At 38.8% G+C, this 26,352-nt stretch overlaps 2 protein-coding genes across 4 annotated transcripts in view; one reads left to right on the top strand and one right to left on the bottom strand.

Moving 5' to 3' along the window:
- The window catches only part of INPP5F (inositol polyphosphate-5-phosphatase F), a 38,007-nt gene extending 26,281 nt beyond the window's left edge, over positions 1 to 11,726 (top strand). For all 3 annotated transcript variants that reach the window (XM_052676618.1, XM_052676620.1, XM_052676619.1), the window contains 10 exons: positions 150 to 227; positions 680 to 800; positions 2,256 to 2,384; positions 3,849 to 3,966; positions 4,503 to 4,701; positions 5,244 to 5,315; positions 5,402 to 5,475; positions 6,610 to 6,738; positions 7,450 to 7,537; positions 9,068 to 11,726. In XM_052676618.1, coding sequence (XP_052532578.1) covers positions 150 to 227; positions 680 to 800; positions 2,256 to 2,384; positions 3,849 to 3,966; positions 4,503 to 4,701; positions 5,244 to 5,315; positions 5,402 to 5,475; positions 6,610 to 6,738; positions 7,450 to 7,537; positions 9,068 to 10,202 — 2,143 coding nt within the window. In that variant the 3' untranslated portion in view covers positions 10,203 to 11,726. The remainder of the gene's footprint in view (positions 1 to 149; positions 228 to 679; positions 801 to 2,255; positions 2,385 to 3,848; positions 3,967 to 4,502; positions 4,702 to 5,243; positions 5,316 to 5,401; positions 5,476 to 6,609; positions 6,739 to 7,449; positions 7,538 to 9,067) is intronic.
- Positions 11,727 to 13,810: 2,084 nt separating this feature from the next.
- Positions 13,811 to 25,865, bottom strand: MCMBP (minichromosome maintenance complex binding protein). The gene is made up of 15 exons (XM_052677394.1): positions 25,816 to 25,865; positions 25,571 to 25,706; positions 24,656 to 24,796; positions 23,830 to 23,922; positions 22,805 to 22,964; positions 21,392 to 21,543; positions 21,034 to 21,134; positions 19,149 to 19,318; positions 18,158 to 18,281; positions 17,256 to 17,373; positions 16,698 to 16,863; positions 15,363 to 15,496; positions 14,627 to 14,791; positions 14,188 to 14,276; positions 13,811 to 13,937 (listed from the first exon to the last, which is right to left on the bottom strand). The coding sequence occupies exons 1-15, from the start codon at positions 25,863 to 25,865 to the stop codon at positions 13,811 to 13,813; spliced, it is 1,926 nt and encodes a 641-aa protein (XP_052533354.1).
- Positions 25,866 to 26,352: the final 487 nt, after the last annotated feature.

Here is a 26,352-nt window from a genome sequence, read left to right as displayed (position 1 = left end):
ACTTGTTTTTCCTTATAGAATCAGCATTTGTCAGATTGCTACCTCCCACTTAGCTAAATGCTTCATGTCATTTGTTTTCTGTTACTTGCAATGCCAAAGAAAATCACTACTTCAGTTCAAACTAACTGGTATGAAATTCTGTATTTTAGCCGAGGAATGAAGTTTGAAAATGTTCAAACACTGACTGATGCCATTCATGACATTATTCTTGACATGAAGTGGTGCTGGTAGGTACTTAACTGTTTTCAAGCTTGTATTAAGTTGTTTCAGGGGGACAAGTGCCTATTCAGAACCTTGAATTTGTTCTAACTGTATGTTTTGTGGTTCCAAATTTGTGCATCACTGTATTCAGTGTTCAGAAGCATTACTTTTCTATACACCTGACAGCAAAAATTCTCAGGTTCTATTTTCTCCTTGAGGTTTACTGTGTTTAACGTTTCTAAGGTTTCTTACATTTATGGAAAATGCTCATTGCTTGACCCATAAAACCTAGAGCTAAAACCCTACTGTTGAAAACAGTGTTTTCTCAAATAAGTGAGAAATGATAATTAAAACTGAGCATCACATGGTGTGATGATGAGTGAAATCGAGCTACAGTCCATGTGTAAAATTTTGTGTCTGTAGGGGCTGATAAACTACACTGCTTTCACTGAATTTTTTGTTTTTTAAATCTTGAAAGGGTTGATCAAGCTGGTGTGATTTGTAAACAGGAGGGAATTTTTCGAGTTAACTGCATGGACTGTCTGGATCGTACCAACGTAGTGCAGGCTGCTATTGCAAGAGTGGTCATGGAACAGCAGGCATGTATAACTAATGTCATTTTCTTTAAGTAGTGAGCTCCTCAAAGTTTTGCTATTATTCACAGGGAAACACACCTATTTGTGTGACCTATTCCAGGGTACTTGCTTTAGCAGCGGGGTTGGACTTGATCTCTTGAGGTCCCTTCCAACCCCTGCAGCTCAGTGAAGTTTTTGTTATTGAATAAAGCTAAATTAACATCTGCTGGAAAGGATCTTTGCAAACTGCTTGGAGAGCCATGAAGCTGCTAATATAACTCAAAATCGTTTGAAAACAGTGGTGCCTACTCTCTTTCTTCAGAGAGGAAGGGACTGTCCACATCTTGATTGTTCTTTTGTTTGGATTTAGTCATTTCAGTTTGAAATGTGCCATAACATAAAGTTAGTGTCCCAGACAGTTTGATAATCTGCCCTCTCCAGTATGTAATAGTACTTGTAAATGTAACGTAGGTTGGGGGAATCACTGAAGCTTCTAAAATAATGAACAAATCTGGCTGTACTTAAGCAAGGGATAGAAAATAGGGTGGGCCTTCCATAAATACAAAGATTGAATGGCTCTAAGCCTTTTATCTGGCAGTTGCTATTTGCAGATAATAAACAGGTTTCTATTTCCATTACCAATGTAAATTCAAAAGCCATCTTTCTAAATAGGTGATTGCACGGAACATGGGGAGGTCTTTTTAAATAATTATTGTGATATTAGCTATGATGTGCTCTGTCCTTCCCAAATTATAGCCAAAGCACTTAAGAATCAATTCATAACTGAGAAAACACTGGGAGTTGATTGACGGGAAGTGGCATATTTACAATTACATGCATCTTTCCTTTGTGTCTTCTAGGAACTGTAGGATTAACTTTACGTCAGTTGGGAACTTAATAGGGTTTGCAAAGTAAATGAATAGCCTTGTATCAATTTTAACCTATGTTGCGAACATACATACTTGAGCATTTTTAATTCTAAGTTGCAAATTGAGGTTTGTCCAGGTATCACTGCAGTAGGTCTAACATTTAGTGTCTCCTGCAGTTACGTATAATAGTATTAATTTCAGAATGGGAAACTCTACAGCTTTACCAATTTAATATGTGGACTTCAGTTGTTATACCTGAGACTTATCTGGGAAAACCTGAAAGTACTGGGTGCTCTGAAGAACATGCCTTAATTATAAACACAACATGCCAAGTTGCCATTAAAGTTTTCTTTTGGGGAAGGAGTGAGTCTGAAAATGGAGTGACTATACTGGCTTTAGTGTCTACAAGAAAAATCTTTGTGGCATGCTTCTTTTCTTGCAACTAGAAAGAGATTCCACTTTATTTCCAAACCTTTGACTCTATGAGTACCTTTGTAATAAAAGTAATTAGCTTGTTTAACCTTTTAGAACTTTAACATGGATAGCAGGTCACGTTCTCCTGATATTTTCCATAAGAAGGATTTATATTAACAAGTATGTCAAATTCCAGCTCAAAAAACTGGGTGTGATGCCTCCAGAGCAGCCTTTGCCGGTGAAGTGCAATAGGATCTACCAGATAATATGGGCAAACAACGGGGATGCCATAAGCCGGCAGTATGCTGGCACAGCAGCCTTGAAGGTAAAGAGTCAACTGTTACCTGTTTTGTTAGGGAGCTGTGTGCTACATTGTAGTTTTTACCTCCAATGGAAAGCTGTTGTCTTATGGAAGAAGAATTATCCACCTACTCTGTCTTCCTGGCAGAGATTGTGGCCTTTTACCAGAAGAACATTTTGTACTAAAGCTGAGGAAGGCTTGAGTGTCCAGGTGTCTTGTGGAACTGCTGGCTCTAGATAACTTTATTCTGTTAGTTTCGTGTCTAGATGCATTGCTCTTAGGTGAGCTAAGAGTTTAAGATTTATTATATGCTTTACTTCTAAGTAAGCAGAGTTAGAGTACTTTTAAGCACAGCTGAGGTACTTCAAAAGTACTCTGAGCGACTTAATATCAGGCTACTGTACATAGTAGGATGATAACAATTTAGTTTTTGTTCCATAAGTTTACTTAATTAGTTGTAGTACGATCTAACAAGAAAAGAATCAGGTGTGAAGTCCATTCCTGTCCACTCCTTAAGCTTTTAGATGACTTTGAAAAACCACAGACGTAGAATTGAAGCTACTTCCTGTGTGTTCCATTGGAACAATTCCTGCTATCTGGTACTGGAGAAAATCTATGCAGGAGGAATGCTTTACATTTAGATCTGTTTTTAAATCTTGTTACACTAGTCTTTTTATTGCAATCAAAAATGCCCAACACTCTTGTCTTACTACTAGTATTTGGCTTTAACTAGGTAAAACTTGATTTACAGGCATAAATTTTTAGTTCTTCTGCTTGCTGGATATCTCTACCCACTATTGGGGTTAACATTTTGATTGTGAGATTTCTTTCAACTAAAGGTGAAATATACTTGATGTTCATAATAGTAGTTATCAGGATTTTTAGAACTACTCTATATCAGTTCTCAAGTTCTCTGAAAATAATCAGAATCCTCTAATGAGGTATGACTACCAAGGCTGCTTCTTATTCACCTTCTAGATCACAGAAGGCATAAGAAGGCATAGAAATTTGTTTCTGAGGCAGTGTGGTTATCTACTGTTTTCTTTCAGTATGTTGAAGTTAGCTTGCTTTAGTAGCAGAGGCAAAAAAAAAAAAAAAGCAAACCATTCTCAGTAAGCTCCCTTGTTTCAATAATGTTTGTTTGATAAAGGACAATTTTTTTGAGATGTTTGAGCATCCCAAACTGAGCTATTGAACGTCTGGCTTGAATATTAGGGGGCATTTATCTGATTAGCTTTCCATTACAATTATACACAGAATTATATTTCTGTCAAAAGTGTGAGATTCCCTGAAGAGTCAAATGATGCCACGAGAAATACTTTGCTTTTCTAAGAACATTTATTTTCAACTTGTCTATGGAAATAGTTACTTGAACATCACTGCTGAGCTGTTGTTTGTTCAATCTGGAGTATCAGATGCCAAAGCTTTTGAGCTAAGTCTGCTGCTTCTAAGCTGTGTGTGTGCATGACTTGCATGTTCTTGTAACAGGGTGACTTCACAAGGACTGGTGAAAGAAAGCTGGCAGGAGTAATGAAGGATGGAGTAAATTCTGCAAACAGATATTACCTGAATCGTTTCAGGGATGCTTATAGGCAAGCAGTCATAGGTAAGGATAAAACTTCAGTTAAGCTAGATTATTGTGCTGAAGTCTGTTCAGAATCATCTTGGCTTTATCTTTGACTGCTTTTTCTATGTGCCCCTGGTGTGTGTATACATACATAACATTCATTTCTTTGCAGTGGACACCAAAGGAAACAAGCATTTGGACATTAAACACAACTCAGTTCCATGGAATCTGTAGCATATGCAATATGTAGGATAAATCACTATAGAATTTGTTCCTAACTTAATTTTAGCATTAATTCTCTTGTGACATCTCTTAAACAAAGGAAGGTTCAAATTTATTTAAGAAAGCTTTCGTAATTGTAGATACTTGAAAAGTGGTTAATTAATCTTTCTGAACAGAATGTTGCCTGAATTGAGAACTCTGTAGGTATAATTTTGTCCTCTGTCAGCAAAAAAGGTTACAGCTCACTATTTTAAGAACCACTGGAGGAACTGACAAAGCAATTCACAGACTACTGTTGTATATTGCTGAACTGTTGGCAGCTTCTTACTGATATCTTGTGTTTTTATATCTAGACTTGATGCAGGGTATCCCTGTAACAGAGGATCTCTACTCCATATTTACAAAAGAGAAAGAACATGAAGCCCTGCACAGAGAGAATCTGAGAAGCCATCAGGAATTAATTAGTCAGTTGTTGCAGAGCTACATGAAACTGCTTTTACCAGATGATGAAAAATTCCATGGAGGATGGGCACTTATTGACTGTGACCCAAGGTTTGTTGAGTGAACTGACCAATCATAACTGACCAGCTGCTATCACATCTTCTGTTAATTACTTCTGACAAGTTATATAACTTTGATAACTGGTATGTTAAACAAGTGCAGATGTTCAACTGTGAACTACAGTTGAGTAGTTGTAAGAGTAAAGGTCTTAGAAACCTTGTGTTTTATCTCAGATGCCATAAAAATGGTGGGTGCTTGAGTTTTCTGAAAAATCATCTGGCTATACGTGGAGAATGTGGTAGACAGGACTTTTAACTCCCCTTAGTTCCAGAAGGGGCTGTTTGATCTGTATTTCCTTATTCTTCCTCTACAAAGCAATAACTTGACTTCAAATTCATTGGATCGTGTTAAATTCTGGTGTAATAGATGAGTAGTAGGCAATCCTAGGTGGCTCTTCATGATGATAGTGAGCATAAATAAATTCTGATTTCGTTGATCAGTCTCCTTATCGAGTTCAGAGTATGCTGAAGTATAATAGATAAACAATGGTCAGATCTTCTGCAGGCTAAACTTTATCTTTTCTCCTCCTTCAGTCTCATTGATGCCACTCATAAAGATGTGGATGTTCTGCTGTTGCTTTCTAATTCTGCCTACTACGTGGCCTAGTAAGTTACCAGCTTCTCTTACTTTGTGTAGTTTACTTTTACTAGCTTTGTTTCAAATTAGTACAAAACTCTGATTCTTTTTCTAGTTATGATGATGAAATTGACAAGGTGAATCAGTACCAAAGGCTAAGCCTTGAAGCACTGGAAAAAATAGAAATAGGTAAGAATACATAATGCATGTGTTTCTTGAATGCTCTTAACAACAGCTCGCCCAGTTAATGCATCTGTAGTTTGCTTTGAATAGAAACAGCAAGCTTCCACACGTGTTGCATCCTGTGCAGTGCATCCTAGACATTTGCTCTCTTGCTGATAAGACTCCAGAGTTCTTTCACAATCTTTTGTTCTGGTCCTGCTTGTAATGGAAGCTTTGATCCCTGGTAGGGCTCCAAAGCAGCAACAAAAATGCACTCTCAAACTCTTCCAAAAAAATACCAGAGCACCAAAGCCAACACCATCAATTCATCAAAGCAAAATGAATCTCTCAAATGCCAGTAACTGATTAATCAAATTCTGTAATCAGTTACAGGTATGTGTATTTGGTGGACTTCTTTATTTGATCCAAATACAGCAGTTGTCTCTCAGTTGTGTTTCAGATCTGTTTCATAGCTTTTTAAAGTTTGTTCTTTTTCAGTACGGTCTGATAAGGAAAATTCTATTTCGGAATTGTTTTATGTTGATTAACTTCCATTGTTGCCCCCCTTCCTGAAGTTCAATCATCCATTACAGAACGCCTCCTGATTTTATCACCTCCTTGCTGTAACTCTCACTATGTGTGTAGAATTCCTAAGAATTCTTTGGAAAAGTCTGCCTCACTTGTGGATTTCCACAATACACCTTGATTTACCAATTAAAGTTGAAACAGCAAGAGCAAATACCTTGCTAAAAACACCTAACACCTCCAGCTGTCCAGTGATAGGAACAATGCACCTTTGAAGTGCATTGAAAAGTTGAAGTACTTGATTTAAATTGTGAAACTTATTGGTGAATACGTAACTTTCTCTCTTTAATCTTCTCAGAAACATTTCCTAGGACATAGGATGGAATAGATGCAGAATTTTTCTCCTCTCTGAGAGGATGGTCTGTAATAAACAGGCAGGATTATAACAAATTGCGTGAAGTCCAGTTGCTCTTTGAAAGTAATTGATAACTTAGTTATTGTGGAAAACCTTTCATTTAAAATGCCTATGCTATTTAAACAAAACGTGAAGGTGTTTCTTACTTGTTTAGGTATAGTCTCCACAATACCTTTCTCATTATTCCATTCAAGGGTATTTCTAATTTTGTTTTTTCTCAGGGCCTGAGCCTACTCTCTTTGGCAAACCCAAGTTCTCCTGCATGAGGCTGCACTACAAGTACAAGGACACAAGTGGATATTTTCACACCCTTCGAGCTGTGGTACGCAACCCAGATGAAGATGGAAAAGGTTTGTTTCTTGTGTAAAAGCTTTGTATGTGAAAGTGTACTAATTATACCAGCTTTCCTCTGAAAACCTTTTCCATAGCTGTTAAAATTTATCCACCATAGGTTGTTTTGATATAACTAACTCTTTTACTGGAGGAAGGGGAAGAAAGCTGTATGTCCTGTGTGTACGCTGAACTGTGACTATTTTAACAGAGGAAAAATAAGCTTCAGATGTGGTTTTAAAGCAATACTTTCATCTAGAATGAAGAGTCCAATTTTGGAGTAACGAATATGTAGACATGAGGATAAAACAGACTTCATATTGGCTCCTAATGAGCATAAGAAATTGGTTTAGTTACTGAAAGCAACATCTAGAAACATTCTTGCTTCTTGTTTAACTAAATAAAAGAAACTCTAATAGGGAAAACCATCACTCTTTACCTGGAGCACTGAATTTAGTCAAGGATTTAGATTAAGTGCAATTGTATGTGTTCCTTCTGCAAATGTATTATGGCAGTGATTCATTTACACCCAGTGCTTAAGTAGCATCTATTTCCTTAGATTTATTTGTAAGCTTTTAATCAGTTGCAACTTGAGTGTAACAACTCTAAAGAATAGGGGGGGAAAAACCCAACCTTAATTAAGTTACAAAAAAAAAAATAATCTGATTTTAGATCTTGGGATGTGGAGATGTCAAGTTTTTAAATCTGACAGGCTGCTAATTGGATTTCAGACACTCTTCAGTGCATAGCAGAAATGCTGCGAATCACAAAGCAAGCAATGGGATTGGATGTGCCTATTATTGAGAAAAAGCTGGAGAGGTGAGTGCTTTAATCATACAAATCTTTGTCCCAGCTTTGCTGTCCTCAGTGGCTAAGATTACAACAGTAAAATGTGTGCTACCTAAAAGAAAGAATCCTGCTTCTAGTAGGAGTCCTACCAGAAAGTAGCATACTAGGAAGTACCTACCAGGAAGTAGCACATCTAGATCCAGATATTAATGTGTTATCATGCTTTCAGTGGTTGCTATCTACAGATGCTTTCTTAAAAGTACAAACAAGAATACTATTTTGTACCTTTGTGACTACACGGAATATTTGTTATCAAAAGTAAGTAACATACTGCAAATTGAGTGCTTCATGATTAGTCTGAATTTTAATTCCTAGCTGAACTTTGATGTGTGTTTTACTAGTTCTGTAGTTAGGAAAAAAATATTTTTAGATTAAATCATCTGAAATGTTAAACAACCCCAGATAGTGTTTTGGGTCTTGTGTCAAGAACGTTGATAGAAGAAGAGATAACATTCAACTCTTAAGAATGTCTTAGAGTAGTGGACAGTGTGAGAGTTGGTGTTTTTAGAATTTACATTTCTTTATAAAGCAACAAAAATGGAAAAGAGAAAAATTGCTAATGTCTTGTACACCAGAATGTAGGGATGCAAGTATTTAGTCTGAGTTAATGTGAAGTGTCCAAGGCTTTATTTTTGTTCCTACAAGAAATAAACTGCTTAAATGTATGGTCTAGAAACAGATAACGCAAGAACTGTGGTATGAAGCTTTAAAAACAGAAATTTCTTATCCCAAGAAATATGGACTTTTGTGCCTGAGTTAATAGCTTGTTCTCTGAGATGGCTGGAATCTGAACTAATGAACACCTGTGTATTAATCAGAATGGCACATCAGTTTTCATTTTTGCAAGCTCACTTAGAGGACAGTTCTAAAGTACTTCTTTTGGATAATTTGTCTAATGAGATATAATCAACTTAAAAGTATTTTGTATCTCCAAATACTGGTGAGGTGTTAGAAATCATTTAAAAAGAACAGTGGAGTACAAATAAGAGGAAAGCTACTTGATATTTAATATATTTTACTAGTTCATTCCAGTTCAAACTGCATGAGCTAGAAAATGTTTTTTGCTTGACAGTTTACTGCTGTGCTGCACAACACATCAGAGCATGCATTCAGTAACTTTCTTACGCATCTGATTACTGGGCTATCATTTCAATTTCTGCTCAGCTGGAAAAAGAAGCAAGAAAATTTTGCTTACAGGCCCTAAATACTGATCTATTTATTTTTTTCCTAAATCTCAATATAGATTGCATCATAAACAGAGTAGGAATTATAAGGACACAGACATCAAATAGTTTCATCTGAAACTACAAGTATTTGCGTATTTTTGCCTTGTTTGAATGCCGTTCTGTCACACCTTTGTTCTTGTTGTTTTTATTTTGATGTGGGTACAGTTTATGTAAAGTGCCAATCTCTATGGAAATAGACTGGAAAATGGTGAATACTTGGTGTTTATAGATGAAATGCACTTAGTTGGACACTAGAGATTGGTTTTTCTTCCAGGAAGAGCAGCAAACCTCACGAAGACATCATTGGCATTCGCTCTCAGAACAGAGGGTCCCTGGCACAAGGCAAGAATTACTTACTCAGCAAGTTTTCGTCTCTCAATCAGAAGGTGAAACAAACCAAATCCAACGTGAACATCAGCAATCTTCGGAAGTTAGGCAGCTTCACCAAACCTGAAGTGAAAGTTAATTTTTTAAAACCGAATTTGAAAGTTAATCTTTGGAAATCAGACAGCAGCCTTGAAACTTTGGAGAATCCAGCAGTAGATACTAAAGTCCATGCTGAATCTGATACAGAAATGTCAGATAATGATTCTTTCCACTCAGATGATTTTCTGACGAATTCTAAATCTGACGAGGACAACCAGTTAACTGACTCCCTAGAGAACATAGGGCAGATAGATTACGTGCTGCCTAGCTGTGGCATCATTGCCTCAGCTCCACGGCTGGGCAGTCGGTCCCAGTCTGTAAGCAGCACTGATATGAACATCAGCATCCATGTTCCAACTGAGATTCATGTCACTCAAGCTAACCAGTCTGACTGTGAAGATGTACCTGTACCTTCTGCTGACAGTGCAGAGATGGAATTTGCTAAACCTATTGATGTGTACTGCCAGAGGTTTGTGCAGGATGCTCAAAATAAAATGTCAGATGCTTTGGAGTTGGAGACTTGCTCTCAAGAGCCACATCACGCAATACATGAAACCAGCAATAACGTGTGTAAGGAAGCAGAAAACAAGACTGAAACTACCACAGGCATTCCTTCCAGGCCATCCAAGCTGGATGTACAGTCTTCTGAGCCAAATCCTCAGCTCTTAGCTGTTGATGGGACTGACTTTACTAAATCTCACAGAAGCCCAGGATCTGCTTCTGGTATCCCTGAGACAGGACTCCACACAACTCCTTCTCCAGCTGACAGTAGCAGCAGCAGAGCTGTATCTCCTTTTGCTAAAATTCGCAGTTCCATGGTCCAGGTTGCTAACATCACACAAGCAGGACTGACTCAAGGAATTAATTTTGCTGTGGCAAAGGTCCAGAAGAGCCCTGCAGAATCAGACGCTCTACATGAAATCAAACAAAAAGAACTGAAAGAAATGTTTACACAATGTCAGACACGAATAATTCAAATTTAGTTGTTAATGGAGTGTTCTTCTTGTTGTGGCTTCTAATATACCAATACTTAAAAAAAAAACCCTAAAAAAAACCCCAACAAAAACCCAAGAACCCTATATTGGAGTTCACTGTAGCATTAACTGCTAATGAATAACGGGATCAAAAATACGGATAACTTGTTTACAGTGCAAGAGATGCAAATGAATTTGGTTCTGGCTTCAGAATTCCCTTAGGCAGCTGAGACAAAAGAAGGGTAAATCATGTTTGAACAGGTAGTTTAGACACTGGGACTTAGTAAGCATGCTGTTTATCTTAAATCTGTTGCACAGGTGTTTTTTTGGGATTAATTTTGTAGCTCTTCTGACTTATGTAGAGAATATTTATACTAAAATGGTTCTTGTACTGCACTTCTGTGACCTTACTTACCTTGCACTGCACCAGCAAAATAACTTCTTAATAGTAGATTACATGTTATTTATTTTTGGACTAATATTTTTACTTGTTTCCATTGAAGTTTTAGATGCAATTTTCTATGAATTGTGCCTCTACAATGAGAAATGTGCTTTTTTGTTTTTTGTTTTTGTATTTTATTATGTTAATCAGCAATTAAGACTTCTCACTGTTCTTTTCTTTCCACACTGCCTGGGCCACTTTCAGTAAAGATATGATATCCTGATACAATCTGAAATATCCGCAATCCTGCAGTGCAAATTTATCTTGTAGATTTGAGGTAAAGGGAAGTGAGGCAAATGCTCTATTTTTTTTTTCCAGATTAAAGCTGTTCCACAGCCTTTATCCAAATTCTAGGTAGTGACAATACGCTCACATTTTGAGTTAGTGTAACACAAGACCAGCCAGATACCTGAACTTCAAGCATTGTGACCCCCCCATGCTGTCACTCTCCTTGTATATTCTAACTGTCCAGCTGGAAAGATGTAACCTTTAAAACAGAAGGCAAATGTTTCATAAAGTCAGCGTTGACATCAGAGCATAGTTGTCTTTATCATCTAATCAAAACCAAATTCATTACCAGCTCAAGCTTTGCATACTTGCAGAATAAGGCTAACCTTCCACTCGTGCTGGGAACCAGGTTTAAAAGGAAAACACCAAACAGCACATATATGCGTCAAAAGATTATTCTCTTCCAGAAATGCCTTGCACTGCCATCCTAGTGCAGGACATTACCCCAAAGCAGATGTCGCTATGCTGTGGTTCGTAACTCTACCTACTCTAACCACTGTTATAGAGCCAGTGCCTCTCTGTTCTAGTCCATGTACTGTAGGTAGGCTGCACGTGGTGTTTTTAGAAGTAGTGTCATGGGTAGGCTAGTACAGCATCTTAGGACTTGTTCATCTGAGATCATCGTCTGACCTTCATCTAAACTGAACTGTCTGAAACTTTATTTATTTGTTTTACTGAAGTGATGTGGGTTTGGGATTTTTTGAGTGTCTATACTTGTGGCTCTATTTAAAATTAAACTACTGCTGTATTTTAATGTAAGCAATATATATGAGATATTTTAATAAAAAAAAATAGAACCCAAAGATGCTTCCTTGCATGTTATCAAGGTACATGCTACTATGTAAGTCTGGAATGTTAAGTTTCAAAGGAGGGGGTAGGTTGCTTTGACCCTTTATCTGGCAGAGACCTTTTATCATTTTCTCCTGGAGCTGCAGTGCTACAACATTAGCCTGAAGGGGAAAAGTCATAGATACTCCTAAGAAACTGTTGAAAATGACACAGAACTTGCACAGCTTCAGGGGGAGGGAGAATTCCCACAAAGCTGTAGTAGCTGGAAGAAATTTTGTCATTATTTTGGTAGGAAAGAGAAACTGACCCATGCAAATATTTGCATTCATACAAGCACAGAGGGGCTTGGGGAGAACCTTAAAGCTCATCTGCTTCTACTACTCTTACTGGGGGCTGATGGCACCCACCATCCGACCTGGCCTTGACCGCTTTCAGAATCTGTCAATTAATGCGTGATAAACATTAACATACTCTTAATGCTTGACATAGCTTTCAGTTTCAAGGAGGCCTGATACCAAGGCAGAGGTAAGGGCATGTCTGAAAGTGATAAGACTAACCTTGCCTTGGCTAGCCTTCTCAAGGCTTTGCAAACAGGAAAAGGAAGCTACAAAACACCTCATTGCAACTGTGCAGCCAAAACAGGGTTTCTCCATGCTCCCTCCATACCTTTCACTATGAAGTGAGCAGCACTCTCCAGTGTACATACCATACACCCACCCTGAAAATTTCACTAGCCTTTGTTGCTGTTGCCGAGCTTATCTAGCAGCTTCAGAAAGTAGAGGAAGCAGCCATGTGACACTGCACACTAGAGCTCACTTCTATAAGCTGTCTTGTTTTCTTGAAGAGACAGTACCATAACAAAATCATCATCAAGAGAACATTTACAGGCTGTATTTTTGCATTTTTTCCCCAGAGTGGAGCCAGGTTTTAGACAAACGCATCTTTAAGCTGAAAAAACAATATTGGCTGAAGTCAAAAGTGTATAAAAAAAACTTTTTATAATTGAGTACCATTAAGTTGCAGACAAAAAAAAAAACAATTTCAAGTTGCTTCTGCTGTGCAGCTACCATTGTGCTGGGAACAGAAAAGGCAATAAACTAGCAGCTTCCTGTTAACACTGTCTCACTCAAAAAGTAAGGTGGCTTAGGCTTAACGTGAAGTTCACAAAAGAATATTTAGTCTTATCTAGAATTAACTGTGATTCATATACTTCAAGCTCTCCATGGGGGCAGAAGCCCTACCCTTGTACCATCTCTATGGATTATTCTGTATGAGTTCAGTATTTATTTCACTCAAACCACCCTTGTTCCACCAGTTCTGCAAATCATATTAGGGCAGGGGGGATTCTTGTGACCATCAGTGCAAACTGTACAGTATAAGATAGAGACCATTCTTAGTACTTAATTGATATTATTCATACAAACCCTGCATTATTAATAACATACTAATATAGTAAGATGTGGCTTATTTACGTATCAGTTGTCCCTGTATGAAATAGTTTGAAGTGTAAAGCTCATGAGAGGGACTGGTAGGTTAGTGAGAGTTGTCTTTAAGTACAGTAAGGATGAATTTCATACTGGAATCTTAGCTAATTTTAAATTGATTCTTCATACTGCACGAGAATCAGATTATTCTGCTGCTCAGAGGGCAACAACACACCTTGCAGAGCCCTGGCTGCCTAAAGCCCAAAGTTAAACTTACAGAAACTGCTCAGCAGCAGCCTCTGGTCCTCCAACTCACACAGCTGAAGAATCACACCATACTTATTCCCAAGCAGACTCTACCCCTGCTATGAGGGCAACGGGTTACATTTTCCTATTGTTAAAGGAAATGAGCTTACACAAATTCAGTATTAAACTTTAATATCAAATCATTTGCTCAGTGTTACCAATTCTCAATTACAAAACAGGCTCCAAAAAAATTTCATAAAATATGTTTAGCTGGCTGAACAGAGATAGTGTGTTCAGATTGCAAGGGTAAATATCCATAATATCTTGGTATAAATTATCTACAAAAAAACTGGTATAAACAATATCCCAATCTTAGTATGGGTTTCATTTAGGATTAGACAAATTTTTATCATGACATCCACAAAACATTAAAGTTCATTTCCATTAACACACTTTTGCTGCTGAAGCCTGGCTTTACGCAGTGCCTCCAGTTGTTTTGCTCTCAGCCACCTCTCTCTTGACAGCGTCGTCTGCCCTGCACTGAGGGACAGGAACCTGGATGAGCAGAAACAGCAGTTAAGGAAGAACTTGGTGATGGTTTCACATTTGGTAACCTAAAGCAGCTTAAGAAGAATTGTCAGTATCTCAGAAACTGGAAATCAGAGGATGAACTCTACCTGGTTAAGAAACTGACAGAAACAGAGGAAAAAGATTCCTCACACACCTGCCTTAAAGTGTCAGCATTAAATGAGTTTGGCTCCAGCTTGCTTCAAAGTCTTCCATCCAAACTAAGAGCACTACCCACCTTGCTACAAGCAGAGTTCTGTGCAGGTCATCAGCAGTTATGCTCTCGGGGTCATTCTTGCGCATTTCTACAAAGTCTTCTTCAACTGCCTATAAACAGTACAGCAAACAAAAGGACTTCAGTATTCAAACACCACAACTATCCTCAGATTACAGGAGAAACGTCAGGAAATCAGCTTGGATAAAAACAGGCTTGCTCATCTTTGAATATAATTATTTTCAAAATGAGTTTTAGCAAGCAGGATGTGTATGAACTCTATACACTGAAGCACTCGTGAGTACAAACCCTTGAAGGCACGCATATCCATGACAATAAAATGCTTCCTTTTTAAAGAACTTCCAACAGTCACTGCCCGGGAGAGAAATGAGCAAGTACAGTAACATAGTAAGGCACTTTCTATCTGATGGAGTTGAAAATCAGCTAGTGAAATCTTCCATACCTTCGTCACTTCATCAGATATGCTGTAATCCAGCAGTCTCAGTAGAGTTAGGTAAATTCGAAATTTGTTCAACACAGAAGGGAGCACTGCAGTTAGGAGGCTGTTCATGTACTCCTCCATGTTTGGTGGAATTATCTGTGGTTGTAACTGGACTTGGCAATCTGACTGGAAAACAAAATTACACATCATCCCTTTTCATATGGCTTTTCTACTCCAAGATTTAACCTCCAAGGCAAAAGGCTCAGAATTTAGGCAAGACAATTCCTTCTTTAAATACTTAACAATTCCCTTTGTGAAACCCAGCGTGGAGTTTTATTCAATAAGTCAGTTTCCCTTTGAGACAAGTGCACAGTTTCTCAGTTTATAAAGCTGGACTGCAAGTGGTCAGAGACACGTAACATTAGGCTACTCTGTTTTTTCAAGGGGCAATTCCAGACAAACTGCTCTTTATTCATACACCCAACCCCTCTTGAAGCTGTTTTACAATGAAGCTTTCAGAGCAGTGGTCTACCTGCAGGCTCTACCCAATGTTGTAATGCCTGCTGATAACTTCAGTCACTACCTTGCCATCAGTATTCAACCAAGCAAGAAAGGTGGCTCTCTTACATCACTGCTCATAAGACAGTCTTCCTGTCTTCACGTGCATCTTTTCCTTGTCCCTGGAACAGTGTGCTCAGTGTTTTTAAATATCTACTAACAGTAATTATTCCCCAAATTCAAGAAGATCTTGCCATACCGGTAGGAGCGATCGGCCCTCTGAGGTGATAAGAACGTTAATATTGCATGGGAATTCCATCTGGTGGTAACTGAAGTCATAATCCACTTTCTGCCAAGTTATCAGATTACCCAAGGCTTTCACATTGTGCACACCTAGAAGAGCAAGAAAAAAAACTCTTAACAGCTTTGACTTGGACCACTTTTTCAAACTGATTCCCCCCCCCCAATGTTTTTAAACGAGCAGCATTTAATTGTTAGATGCTGTGGTTATCTTGATTCTGTTTGGAAAATAAGGAAAAGAATTTTAATAGTTTAAATATTTTCTTCACTAAAGTTTCGTTGCTTGAGTAAAGCCAGTTTAACAGCCTTCCCTGATGCAAAGGCTCAGAAGCAAATAAGTAACTTTCAGTATTAATAATTTCAAAAGAAGTTATGTTTTTCAATAGTGTCTACCTGAAATCTCGACCTGGCTAATTCTGCCAAACTTTGAGCTGCAATGGGACAGAGCACCAACCACTCATTAAGGAGGCCCAGCAGTCTTGCAGCATTACACTTCAGACTCATGAAGGTAGTACTGTTCTTTTAAAAGTCACTTCCAGTGACATTAGTCTTTCCTCAAAACATCACATGTAGCCATGCTATACATTCTCCAGTTATTGAGCTTTAGAAGGTACCACAATTCCTCTTTTATGTAGGTTATTACTTAAAGCTCTGTAGAAAGCACACTCTGCAACACTACATCAGCTGAAATGACAGAACCACCCTTTTTTCCTATGAGACACTAGCTAATTTTGTGTGCCCCACATTTAAGTCAGGTTTCATGGGATGGTTTTCATATATACAGTAAATGTATAAAGCATCAGGCAGTGAATGCTCCCCCCACCTTCTTCGCCTGTAATGGTTCAGAGGTAATGCGGTCTGAAGACTCATTCAAACCAGCAGCCTCTTCCATCAAGCGTCAGACACGCTGCCCAGAGCACTCTATGACACAATCATACCAAATGAGATACCATTTTGTTTCACTGCAGATCACCTGAGGTCTGGGACAGGTAGTACTCCTTAATAAAGGGATTCTCGGGGGGAAAAAAAATAAAAAATAGCTGTAGGACTTTTAATTGTAGAGCTACTCGTTCTGACTCCATACAAGCACTTCTGAGCAAAACAGCAGAAATTTCCAGTAAGCAAAACTGAGAGATCATGCATTAAATTGTCTGAGAAGGCAGCAGAACTAGCAGCGCTCTACTTCAAGCAACGAAACAGAATATGGAAACCACCAGCTGTTTTGTAACAGAAACTTGTCATGGGACACAGTTAGCACCACTCTCTTCAAATACATACATATAAAAAAAGTTACCTTTTGTGTCAAGCTGTCCTTGCTCAAGCTGAGTCTCATCTATGACAAGGGAAGTGTTGCTGGCGAGCTGCAGTATTCCACTGACCAAGCGATTAGCTGTGTAGTCTTTGCGTGGGATAAATCGTGAGTGGTTCATGTTTTCAATCGTCATTTGGAGGCGATAGGACTGCAATGAGAAAAGAAAATCCTCACACATCTCCTCTCACCTCTCTGGTAAGTAATTTTTTCTTTAGCAGGAACTGCAACTGTGAACCTCCACAGGAAGTAAAATAAAATTTGCTGCCATAATACAGAACACATTTTATTCCAAACATCCAAATACTAAAGGCTTAAGAAGGGATGCGTTATGTAAAGGTAGATGCATCTGTCTGACAGTTCAACACATACGAGGAGAGGACCTGTTTCCATATTCATCTTAGACAACTAGGACATCTCCACTTTTACCTGCCCCTTAGATGGAGATCAGCAACTTTATTTAATAAGTTACAGTCTCTTTCTTTTGGCCAATTACCCCAACATCTACAACTAAAAACACTGCAACGCTGATGTTATTCTTACAGCTGGGACGAGCTGCTGGATGATGCGGTAGATGTGCTCTGTGAAGATGCTGTTCCTTGGACATCCACTCAAGTTGACTGTGAATTTTCCCAGAGGAAGCACATCTCGTCTCGCGTAACTAAATCAAAAAGAAACATGGTGAGGGAAGTATCTGATTAACGGAGTGATCAGAGATATCGCTCAGTTTGATAAGAGAGATTGCTCTGTTTGAGTGATATCTGTGATCAATCTCTGATAGCTAGCAGGAGATTTCAGTACTGATATATACATAAATAATAGGCTCATTTTTGCTCCTTCTCCAGTGCCCATGGAACTAAATTAGACTGAACTCTGCTTTGGAAGGCTTTGCAGCATTGTACAAAAGCAGTACATTTATAGTGCTTGTGATATGTTCTATTTTCCTTCTGCTCTACTGCAAATACTCCATGCTTTCCCTTTCTTATTGCTCAGTTTCCCTACTGACTATGCTTGTTCGTCTCCCCTACCTGCCCTCAGCTTTCCTCTCCCTTTTCTTACTGTACATCTTCTGCCAGTTCTTGACAAGTTTCACATTTTTTTGTGATAAGAGGAAAAAAACTACCGTGTGATCCAAGCATCAGAGCGTTCACAGCCAGCAAGAACAGTGCGTGCACACAAATGTACTGATATTGTACCTCTGTTTAAACTTTTATCTAGGAGATTTTTTTCCAGCTCTCAAAGCAACACCAAAAGGATGAAATTGGCCTTTGAACAAAACCTTCTGGTATTCCAGAGAATGCAGTCTGCTAATACTGCCCACTATGACAGGATAACTATCTGGACAAAGTACTGCTGGAATAAACAGTTTCTGATGTTCACTTACAGAATGGTGAAGAACCCCAAAAAAGAAATGTCTTTTGAAAGACGAACATCTAAATACTTACACTGTAGAGATGAGATGCAATATAAGGTACTCTGCAGCCAAACTGTCTCCTAAGAGGGCATGAGTGAGGAACCCAAGCAACTCTGCTCTAACTGGTGACAGCTCAGACATGAAATTAGACACAACTGATAAAAGAGCAGAAGACAACAATGTCAGAGAATGGGCACTTCTTCACCCCCACTTTTCTTTACATGAAGCTTGTTTTCCATTACAATCAGATGGAGAAGAGTGGTTACTCCAAGACAGAAAAATAAACATTCATTTGTTTGCCCACAAAGCAATTACTGGATTCAGGTAACTTCAGCTGCACAGCATTTCCTTTGAAATACTTTTTTTTTTATTAAATTAAATAATGTTATAAATGCAAACAATACTTTTGCAGAAGTCTATAATGCTTGGAGTCTAATTTCTGAGATATATAGCATAGTCATACCAAATCAGAAACAAAAAATCCCCTTACACACAGCAGAGCTCAAAACAACCAATACAATGTTTGCAAGGAAGGGATGAAGTACATCATTGTTAACGTGCAATACTTAACAAGAAAACTAATAGTTAAATCAGCCACAAAGAATGACACAGTTACTTCAGAACTGTTTTTGCTTATTCTCACAGCATTATGATTCCTTATGTTGCACATATATTTACTTACACTGCAGTATTAATTTGGAGATATAGTTTTCCAGCAATTCACTACTGCATTTGAAAGCAAATGGAATCTTACAGCCAAACGGCTTGGTGAAGTCTTTGAGCTTGTAGATGCTAAGTAGGTTTCATTTAACTTACATTTAGTTCAGAAAAAGCAATGCATAAGCATCACATAAATACAAACTCGTGTTTTGAGCTGTCTGTGGCATTGAATGGCTCTTCTACTTCCACAAAACTTAAAAACAAATCTAATACTGATGCATTTGTCTCTGAGCTAAGAAATCCTTGTCCATATGTACCAGCAAACTGCACATTTACAAGTGTGTAGAGTGAAGTGTACTCACAGGTTTTACTCTCTTCTTCATTAAGGCAAGCAGGCAGTAATGGATTAAGATGTTGCAATTTATGTGCCAAAATCACGTGGATTCTGGGGACTAATGAGGATGGAGGACTGTGTACTCTCTGCTCTTCTGCTGTGTCCATGCAGTCCATAGGATCCAGGGTTGAGCTATCCCTAGGAAAGGGCACAAGCAGACTTGAAAATACACCAAACATTTTTCTCCACCTGAGCACAAGCTGTTGGAACCATGGCATGAACACAGCATGTCTCTTCCCAACATCTATTCCCAACTCTTGGTAACTTCTGTATTCCAACTATAGGAACTGTCTTCAGGGTTTTTATTAACATCAAATACAAAAATCACAGTTTATAACCAGTGAGATAGAAACACCAAAGCATGCTTGACAGAGGAAGTTGGATTCTATTAGTGTCAGGAGGATAATGGATTCTTACATTCCTGGGGAAAAAAACCACCCAAAACAGACCACATTGTTTGCTGCACCACTTAATCAGATGCAACTTCACATCAAGCGTTACACACTGCTCTGTCCAGCAAATATGGATGATATTATATACATACAGCAACTTTTCAGAAAAGATGCATTACTTTTTTGTTGTTTTCTGCCAGGTTCTAGGCACTGCCAACGAGAGCTTCAAGGCAGCCCCATAACAGCTGTATTGGCAGCTGAGAGAAAAAAAATCTGAGTGTACTTCAACTGTAGCTTGCATGTGTTACCTCTGAATTGAGAGTTCAGTTACACAAGGTTTGCTCTTCTCAGTGGTGCCTGACAAAATCCCTTTCAGGCTGTTTTCATTTGTTATGTACAAACTAAAATCTAAAGGTGACTGTACAGTATGATGGCAAGGATTGGTACAAATTTGATGAACTCTTACTAGCCTTAAGGTGAAAGGCTTCATTACTTCAAGACCTCTCCAACAACCCTCTGTCTCTTTCTATCAAAGAAAAAATCTTTTGTTTAGACTTTGCATTCAAGATGTTGCTAAATGCCACCACGTTGTTTATCTGTGATAGAATGACATGCAGAAAACAAATAAATAACTGTATGACACCAACTGATCTGTCAGTGCAGGATTAGCTTTCTGTCAGACAGCTGATAGCCAAAAGCAGCTGACCAGGCTGAGTTACTTTTAAGAAGCTGGCACTATAGAGGACTCATACTGCACTCTTGATATTGGATTTATTAAAAGGATAAACAAAGTCACTAACACAAATAATTTACTTGAAGCACAACTGCTCAAGGCATTAGTAGTATCATCTCTGTTAGATTAGTCATTAAGATTCTTTTTACAATTGATTTGCTTAGAACTGCATTTTTTCAAGCAAGTAGTCACAGAACAGAAGGTGAAACCAGAAACTTCAGAAGTATAATAATACACCTTAATTAGCAGAAAATGAACCCAACCCTATTTACAATCATTCCACATTTATGAAGAGACAGAAGTTTAAATTTAAAGTATTCTACAGTTCACAAAAGTATAGTATTAACTATAGTATATTTTATCTTTTTAAAGCCTACTCAAAAACTGCTCCCTATTTATTCACTATTCATTCAGCCTCTGAGATTTTAATAGGCATGAAAGCGTACAGAACTTAGCTACAGAAATAGTTTCTGCTTTAAAGACTGGGTAACAACGTAGGAAAACATGCATCATGAATCCAAGGCCATGGATGCTTCAGAGTATAAGGGATTTTAGTTTACAGGACTGTGAATCTAATGCTTTCCATATCAAGCATTTAGGCAACAACTGAAGAGGTGAATATTATGTATCACATACTTCCCTGTCTGTATTAAGGGGACAAACAAAAATAATTGGCATATTAACATAAATGTACTTCACTTCAGAACCACATGCCACCCAAGCCTTACCTCTCTTCGTTGTTCACTATACTCAGCACAGGATCCACAGACAAAATACCATACACCTCCAGAACATCATTGACTTTGAAGGTATCCCAGCTCTCATATACCTGTCCGAGAGAAGGAAGCAGTGTTAGAAGTTTCATAGACAGCATAGAATCAAAGACCAGCTCAAGCACAATACAGAGGTACTGCTGTGTTTTCTTTTTCCCATCACAAATTCCTGCTTAAGAGGGCAAATCCTAGAAACAAATATCCAGAAGCCAGTTTCTGCCAGACATTTGAGCAGTTAGTAACAGACTTTTCCCCCTGCCACTTCAGATTGTCTGCCTTATAACTGTGCTCATCATCACTCTACTTTTCTTACCTTTACAAGACATGCTGGTCCTTTCTCCCCTGGCAATGGAAAATTTAAGTCAAGAGGAGGTGAACAGTTGGGAGAAATGAGATGATGTCCTGCAGAAGCTTCAGTTTCTAATCTCTTCGGCTCCCCACATCCATGACTATCACCTCCACTGCCTGAAAGCAAAGGATTCACACACTCCTTAATAGAAAAGCAAAGTAAACAACTCACTGCACCAAGCAACGTAGAATTACACTAATTTAACAAGAAGCCAAACAAAAAAAAGAGCATATTTGTCAAAGGATATTCTGACTCAAAGTAGCAAAGTATCACAAGCATATTTTACATTACCAAGATAAACAGGAGAGTGGGTAAAATCTGCATGTCTTAAAAACTCCAAACATGATCAAACCACATCAGTTTCAACATGTGATGCTTCAACCCCATCAATTAAACACTTCTAAATTGTGCAGGTCTACAAAGGCAATACATTTCTGCATATCAAGTTTGAAAAACAGATAATCACAGATGTGAGAATATACATCAACAAAGCAGGTCGCATTAATCATCTTTAGATTTTCAGCAGTAAAGAAACATTATGAAAACCTGCTCTGCAATTCATCCATTTAAACAGAAAAACCAAAAATGCAGCAAGTGAACCTCATGACCACGTAAGACCAAACAGAAGGTACTTTTTCCACTTATTTTCCTTGTAATGGGATTCATCATTTTGAACTAACCATTTGCTGTTGTTCAAAAGACAAGGTGTCAAAATGTTCAGGAGGCCCCTATGCCAGTTGGTGTCTCCACAAAACAGCAGTTCACAAGTCATCCGCAAAATCAGTAAGCAGTGCACACCATCCTAACACTGACTGTTTGAAAATATCATCCTCTGAGAAGGTCTAAGAGCCTTCCTTAGCATGCTACAAAGCATCTGGTATTAATCTGCCTCCTTTATGAATCTGTAAGTCTCACAAAAGAAGAAGGTGAGGCTAGAGGGTATTCTTCAGAAATACAGTATTCTCTGCAGCAAAGCAGCACCCAATTAAGATGCAGTCCAGCCTCAATTTAAAGAGTAACTTCCAAAGAAACTCATTTTCTCAAGATTACCATGAAACATGCTTTACAGTTAGAAATTAAAAGAGAACTCCCAGAAAAGGCAGCATACAAGTGCTGCTGAACAAGATATTTATTTTAGGAATTATTAACTGTGGGAAATAAAAACCAATAAGCCATAGAATATACAATGCCCAACACCATAAGGTCTCCCTCATTACTTAAGCCACTGATGATGTCTACAAAAACACCAAGTTGGTTACGAGAGGCTGCATTAACCAATGCTGATTCAAGCAATTGCAAATACTTTGATTTCTAAAGTTGAATTTCTGCAAAGCCTGGCAAAATGCCTTAACATCTAGTCATCAGTAAGACCATTACCCATGTGCTGCTCTTTCTGTTTAGATGGATGTTGTTCCATGTCCTCATCCTCCTCATAGCTCCTCTTGTGGCGACTTGGTGTGTAGGATGTTGAAGGACTAACTCGAGCTTGGCTGGCACTGATATATGCGTAAAATTGAGGATTAAGGACAACACCACACTCAGCAAGAAAAATTCAGGGGAAGTAAGCTCTGCTGATGTCATCTCCTATTTTGAACAAAGTATTAGAAGTTTCTTCAGGCCCAGGCAACATGCTGGTTGTCAAAGCAAGACTACCTGATGCAGTTATTAGGACTACTTAGAAAAGAAATACACAGCAGATGCTGACGTACTTGTGAGATGCCAGCTGTGCTGCAGGTATAAATGAGTTTTGCAACATCTAATATAGTGGTGTTTTCGTTAGCATGCGATGTACAAACGTTGAAATGACTTTCAGGCATTTTCACACCAGTCAGGTTCACCTGAAATTTCCACTGCTGCAAGATTTTGACATGAACATTCCCCCCAAATTAATTCCTAGCGATCACCTATTCACCAAAGAACAACAACCCCACCATATTCAAGTGCTATTGGCATTCTGTGCCAATGACAGGTAGTTTTCTTAAATTTTGAATTCAAAATGTGAGTTACCAAGTCATCAGATTTAACATCAAATTCTGCTCATTTTACAAAATGCAAAATATCCCCTCCAAGAATTACTGTCTAACATGCTGCAAGTGTTTCTACAAGGGCTTTTGTCAGACTCTTACTATGTAGCAATGTCTTGGTTTCACCAGAAAACATCAGTGAACGCTCAGAGCTCAAATTGAGTCTCCCATTTTCTAAAGATGCACAAATATGAATTATCAGCAATTTTCAAGAGCCTTCCAATCATTACCTGTCCTGATTCCCTTGAAGTGAAAAACAAAACAACCCCAAAACTAAGAAGCATTCCATAAATTTGTATCCTTACAGCTAACAAATTAATTGGTGATAATGTTTGCATAGCACAGCACTAGCTCAGAGAAAAAAGATATTTCTTTCACCCAGGCTGATTCACCAGGCACCGGAACGCAGTAGAATGTCTGTCTTTCCAAGGTGACTGTTTGTGAGGAGTTCATATCAATTTCCTGCTGTGGCTAGAATGCCAATAGAAATAACAACATTAAAAACCCAGATTAGTGTCTTTCCTGTTTAAAACTAAATATTCACACATTCAGCTACTTAGCCAGAACTCACAATGTGCCTGATTACATACTATGAAACAGTGAATCTAAACAGTCTGAAGTGCTTTCTGTCCCACCCCACCCAGTAGAACAAATGTTAATTAAAACAGAATGGACTTCAACTGTGCTGAACTTCGAAAGCAGATAAACAATTAGGAATACTCTGCTGTCCTAATCTGAGATTAACTTTCAGTTTTAAGAAACTTATCTCCAGGAGCCCACTGTGAGTACCAAGTTACACTGCACTCATAAACTGTATCTTTTCAACTAATAGTTCATCCCAAAATGCATATAACTTGTGTAACTTACCCCACATTCTGCCACATCTCTGTATTTACCAAAATGCAAAACCTGTCAAGAAGGAAAAAACAATGCAATCATTCCCTCTGTGCCAGCAGCTTGAATATGATTTACATCTAAATTACTGCACTTAAGTCCTTCAAAAATATATATTTTTAAAGCAATATTTATTCCCCAAATTCCCAAGAGAACTATAAATACTGTTATATTACTGATGCTATATAATAAGCTACCGCCAGACAATGCCAGACTCCACAGCTTTAGCTCTGAAAGTTGAGAAATACGATGACTTGGAAGAAGAAAATGTTAAGCACTTACAGAAGTAACAAGTCGGTATATCACTTACACGTGCATTTGTGTTTGGGTCAACTGTTTCATATACACCCATATAAAACTCAGGATCAAACATATCTTGAACCATACAGCGAAATTTCACTAGACTGTTGGGTTTCAGGTAATGTACAGGAACATCATTCAGCGATGGGACCTGTAAAAGAAAGTTTTTCCTAAACAACTGCCATATAAGCATTAAGTATCACAATGAAATAAGCAAAAAAAACCCCAAACAAACACATTGCAAATGCTGCCACTGCCCCTTTCTTATCATCTTATATATCCCACTGCTAACTTGCTTGGCTCAAACCTTGAAGTGTTGTTTCAATCCAATTAACAGTGCTCCAGGATGCCATTTTTGTCAGCCTTTTACACTAAAGCATCATTTGAACTCAAGTGTGTACACTTTATTTTAAATCTAAAGCATGGTTTTCCCTTGCTGAACTTCTAGAAGTTTTAGCAGATGCTATTCTTCCTCAAACGTGAATATCCAAGCAGATATTTCTTCAACCCACCCGAATTTTGCAGCATTATGATAGAAGGACGCGAAAGAAGAACAGTTTGAACACTTCCTGTGTACATTTATTGCAGACCAACAGGCCTGGCCTCCAAATATGACAGTGTTTGTCAGCTCCTGCCACCTACTGGATCCCAGCACCAGCAGGCAGCGCTCAGCAGGTGGGGCCCAAGGCAAACCAGCACACTGGAGCCAAGGACTGTGGCTGCTGCAGTATCAGTCAGGAATTTGCATCTTGTTTTACATACAGACTAAAGCAACTGAAATGTAAATAATCATCACAAAGGCCTAACGTTCAGAAGTGCATATCATGAAAAGGAAGAACTTCTTAAAAATATATCACTGCAACGCTTAGGAGGTACAAGAGCGTAACTTCAGAGTTGTGTAACTCGAAGAGAATAATAGTCTTACCCAATTAGTAGCATTATTTTCCTTTAATTTCTCTTTGAAGTAGTCAGTTACCTTCTTCTCCCAGTCGGAATTTGGAGTATTTTGGGCTACAAAACAAGGCACGTTTCCATCAACATTTGCATCACACAACAGGCTCCTATTCAGCACCGTGCCAACACAGTAAGCAATTCAAACATTTATCCCCATTCTGGGCAAACAGCTGAGTTCTAGACGACTTTATGAATGTTACATTGTGCCCAGCTCACCATCCCACGCCCCTCGGGCGAACTGAGAAAACAACACACAGGCTGGGCATCGCAGAAGGGCTCTGAAAGACAGCAACACTCCCGGGTACGTGCGACTGGAGGAGCCGCTTTCTGCTGCGTGAGGAAGTTTTCTTTATTTCAGCGAGCTTTTAGCTCAGATCAAGCCTAGCACCGAGCCTCAGCTATGGCAGCGTTAGCGTTCATGGGGGTACAGCGAGCAGCAAGCCCCACGGCCAAGGCCACAAGAAGAGCCCTCATTCTCCACGAGAAGAGCCCTCGTTCTCCGTGCTGCCTCCAGCTCCAAACCCACGCGCTCGGGTCTCGCTTCCAGTACTTCTTGCTGCCAGAGGAGCGCACGGCAGCAGTACCGCTACCCCGAAAAACACACGTGGGTTTGCTCTATGCTAAGTTGCGAAGCGGATCGCCCAGCTGGGACAGCCCTACGCAGCTCCGGCACAAGCAGGCAGGCCGGCCGGCCGCCGCCCCGCAGCACACGGCAGCACGCCGCGCCTCAGCCCCGCGCCGCTCCCGGCGGGG

Source organism: Tympanuchus pallidicinctus, unplaced genomic scaffold (assembly GCF_026119805.1).
Source record: "Tympanuchus pallidicinctus isolate F22 unplaced genomic scaffold, pur_lepc_1.0 scaffold16, whole genome shotgun sequence".
In the NCBI taxonomy this organism is placed as follows: domain Eukaryota; kingdom Metazoa; phylum Chordata; class Aves; order Galliformes; family Phasianidae; genus Tympanuchus; species Tympanuchus pallidicinctus.
This window is presented reverse-complemented; position numbering and strand designations above follow the sequence as displayed.

Excerpts from the sequence above, each read along its gene's own strand:
- MCMBP (XM_052677394.1), bottom strand. The coding sequence starts at position 25,865 with ATGCCCAGCCTGTGTGTTGTTTTCTCAGTTCGCCCGAGGGGCGTGGGA. Across the intron at positions 21,135-21,391 it reads GACCAGCATGTCTTGTAAAG|GTATATGAGAGCTGGGATAC; the intron begins GTAAGAAAAGTA and ends TCTCTCGGACAG. Across the intron at positions 17,374-18,157 it reads TTGCATCTCATCTCTACAGT|TTACGCGAGACGAGATGTGC; the intron begins GTAAGTATTTAG and ends TTTTTGATTTAG.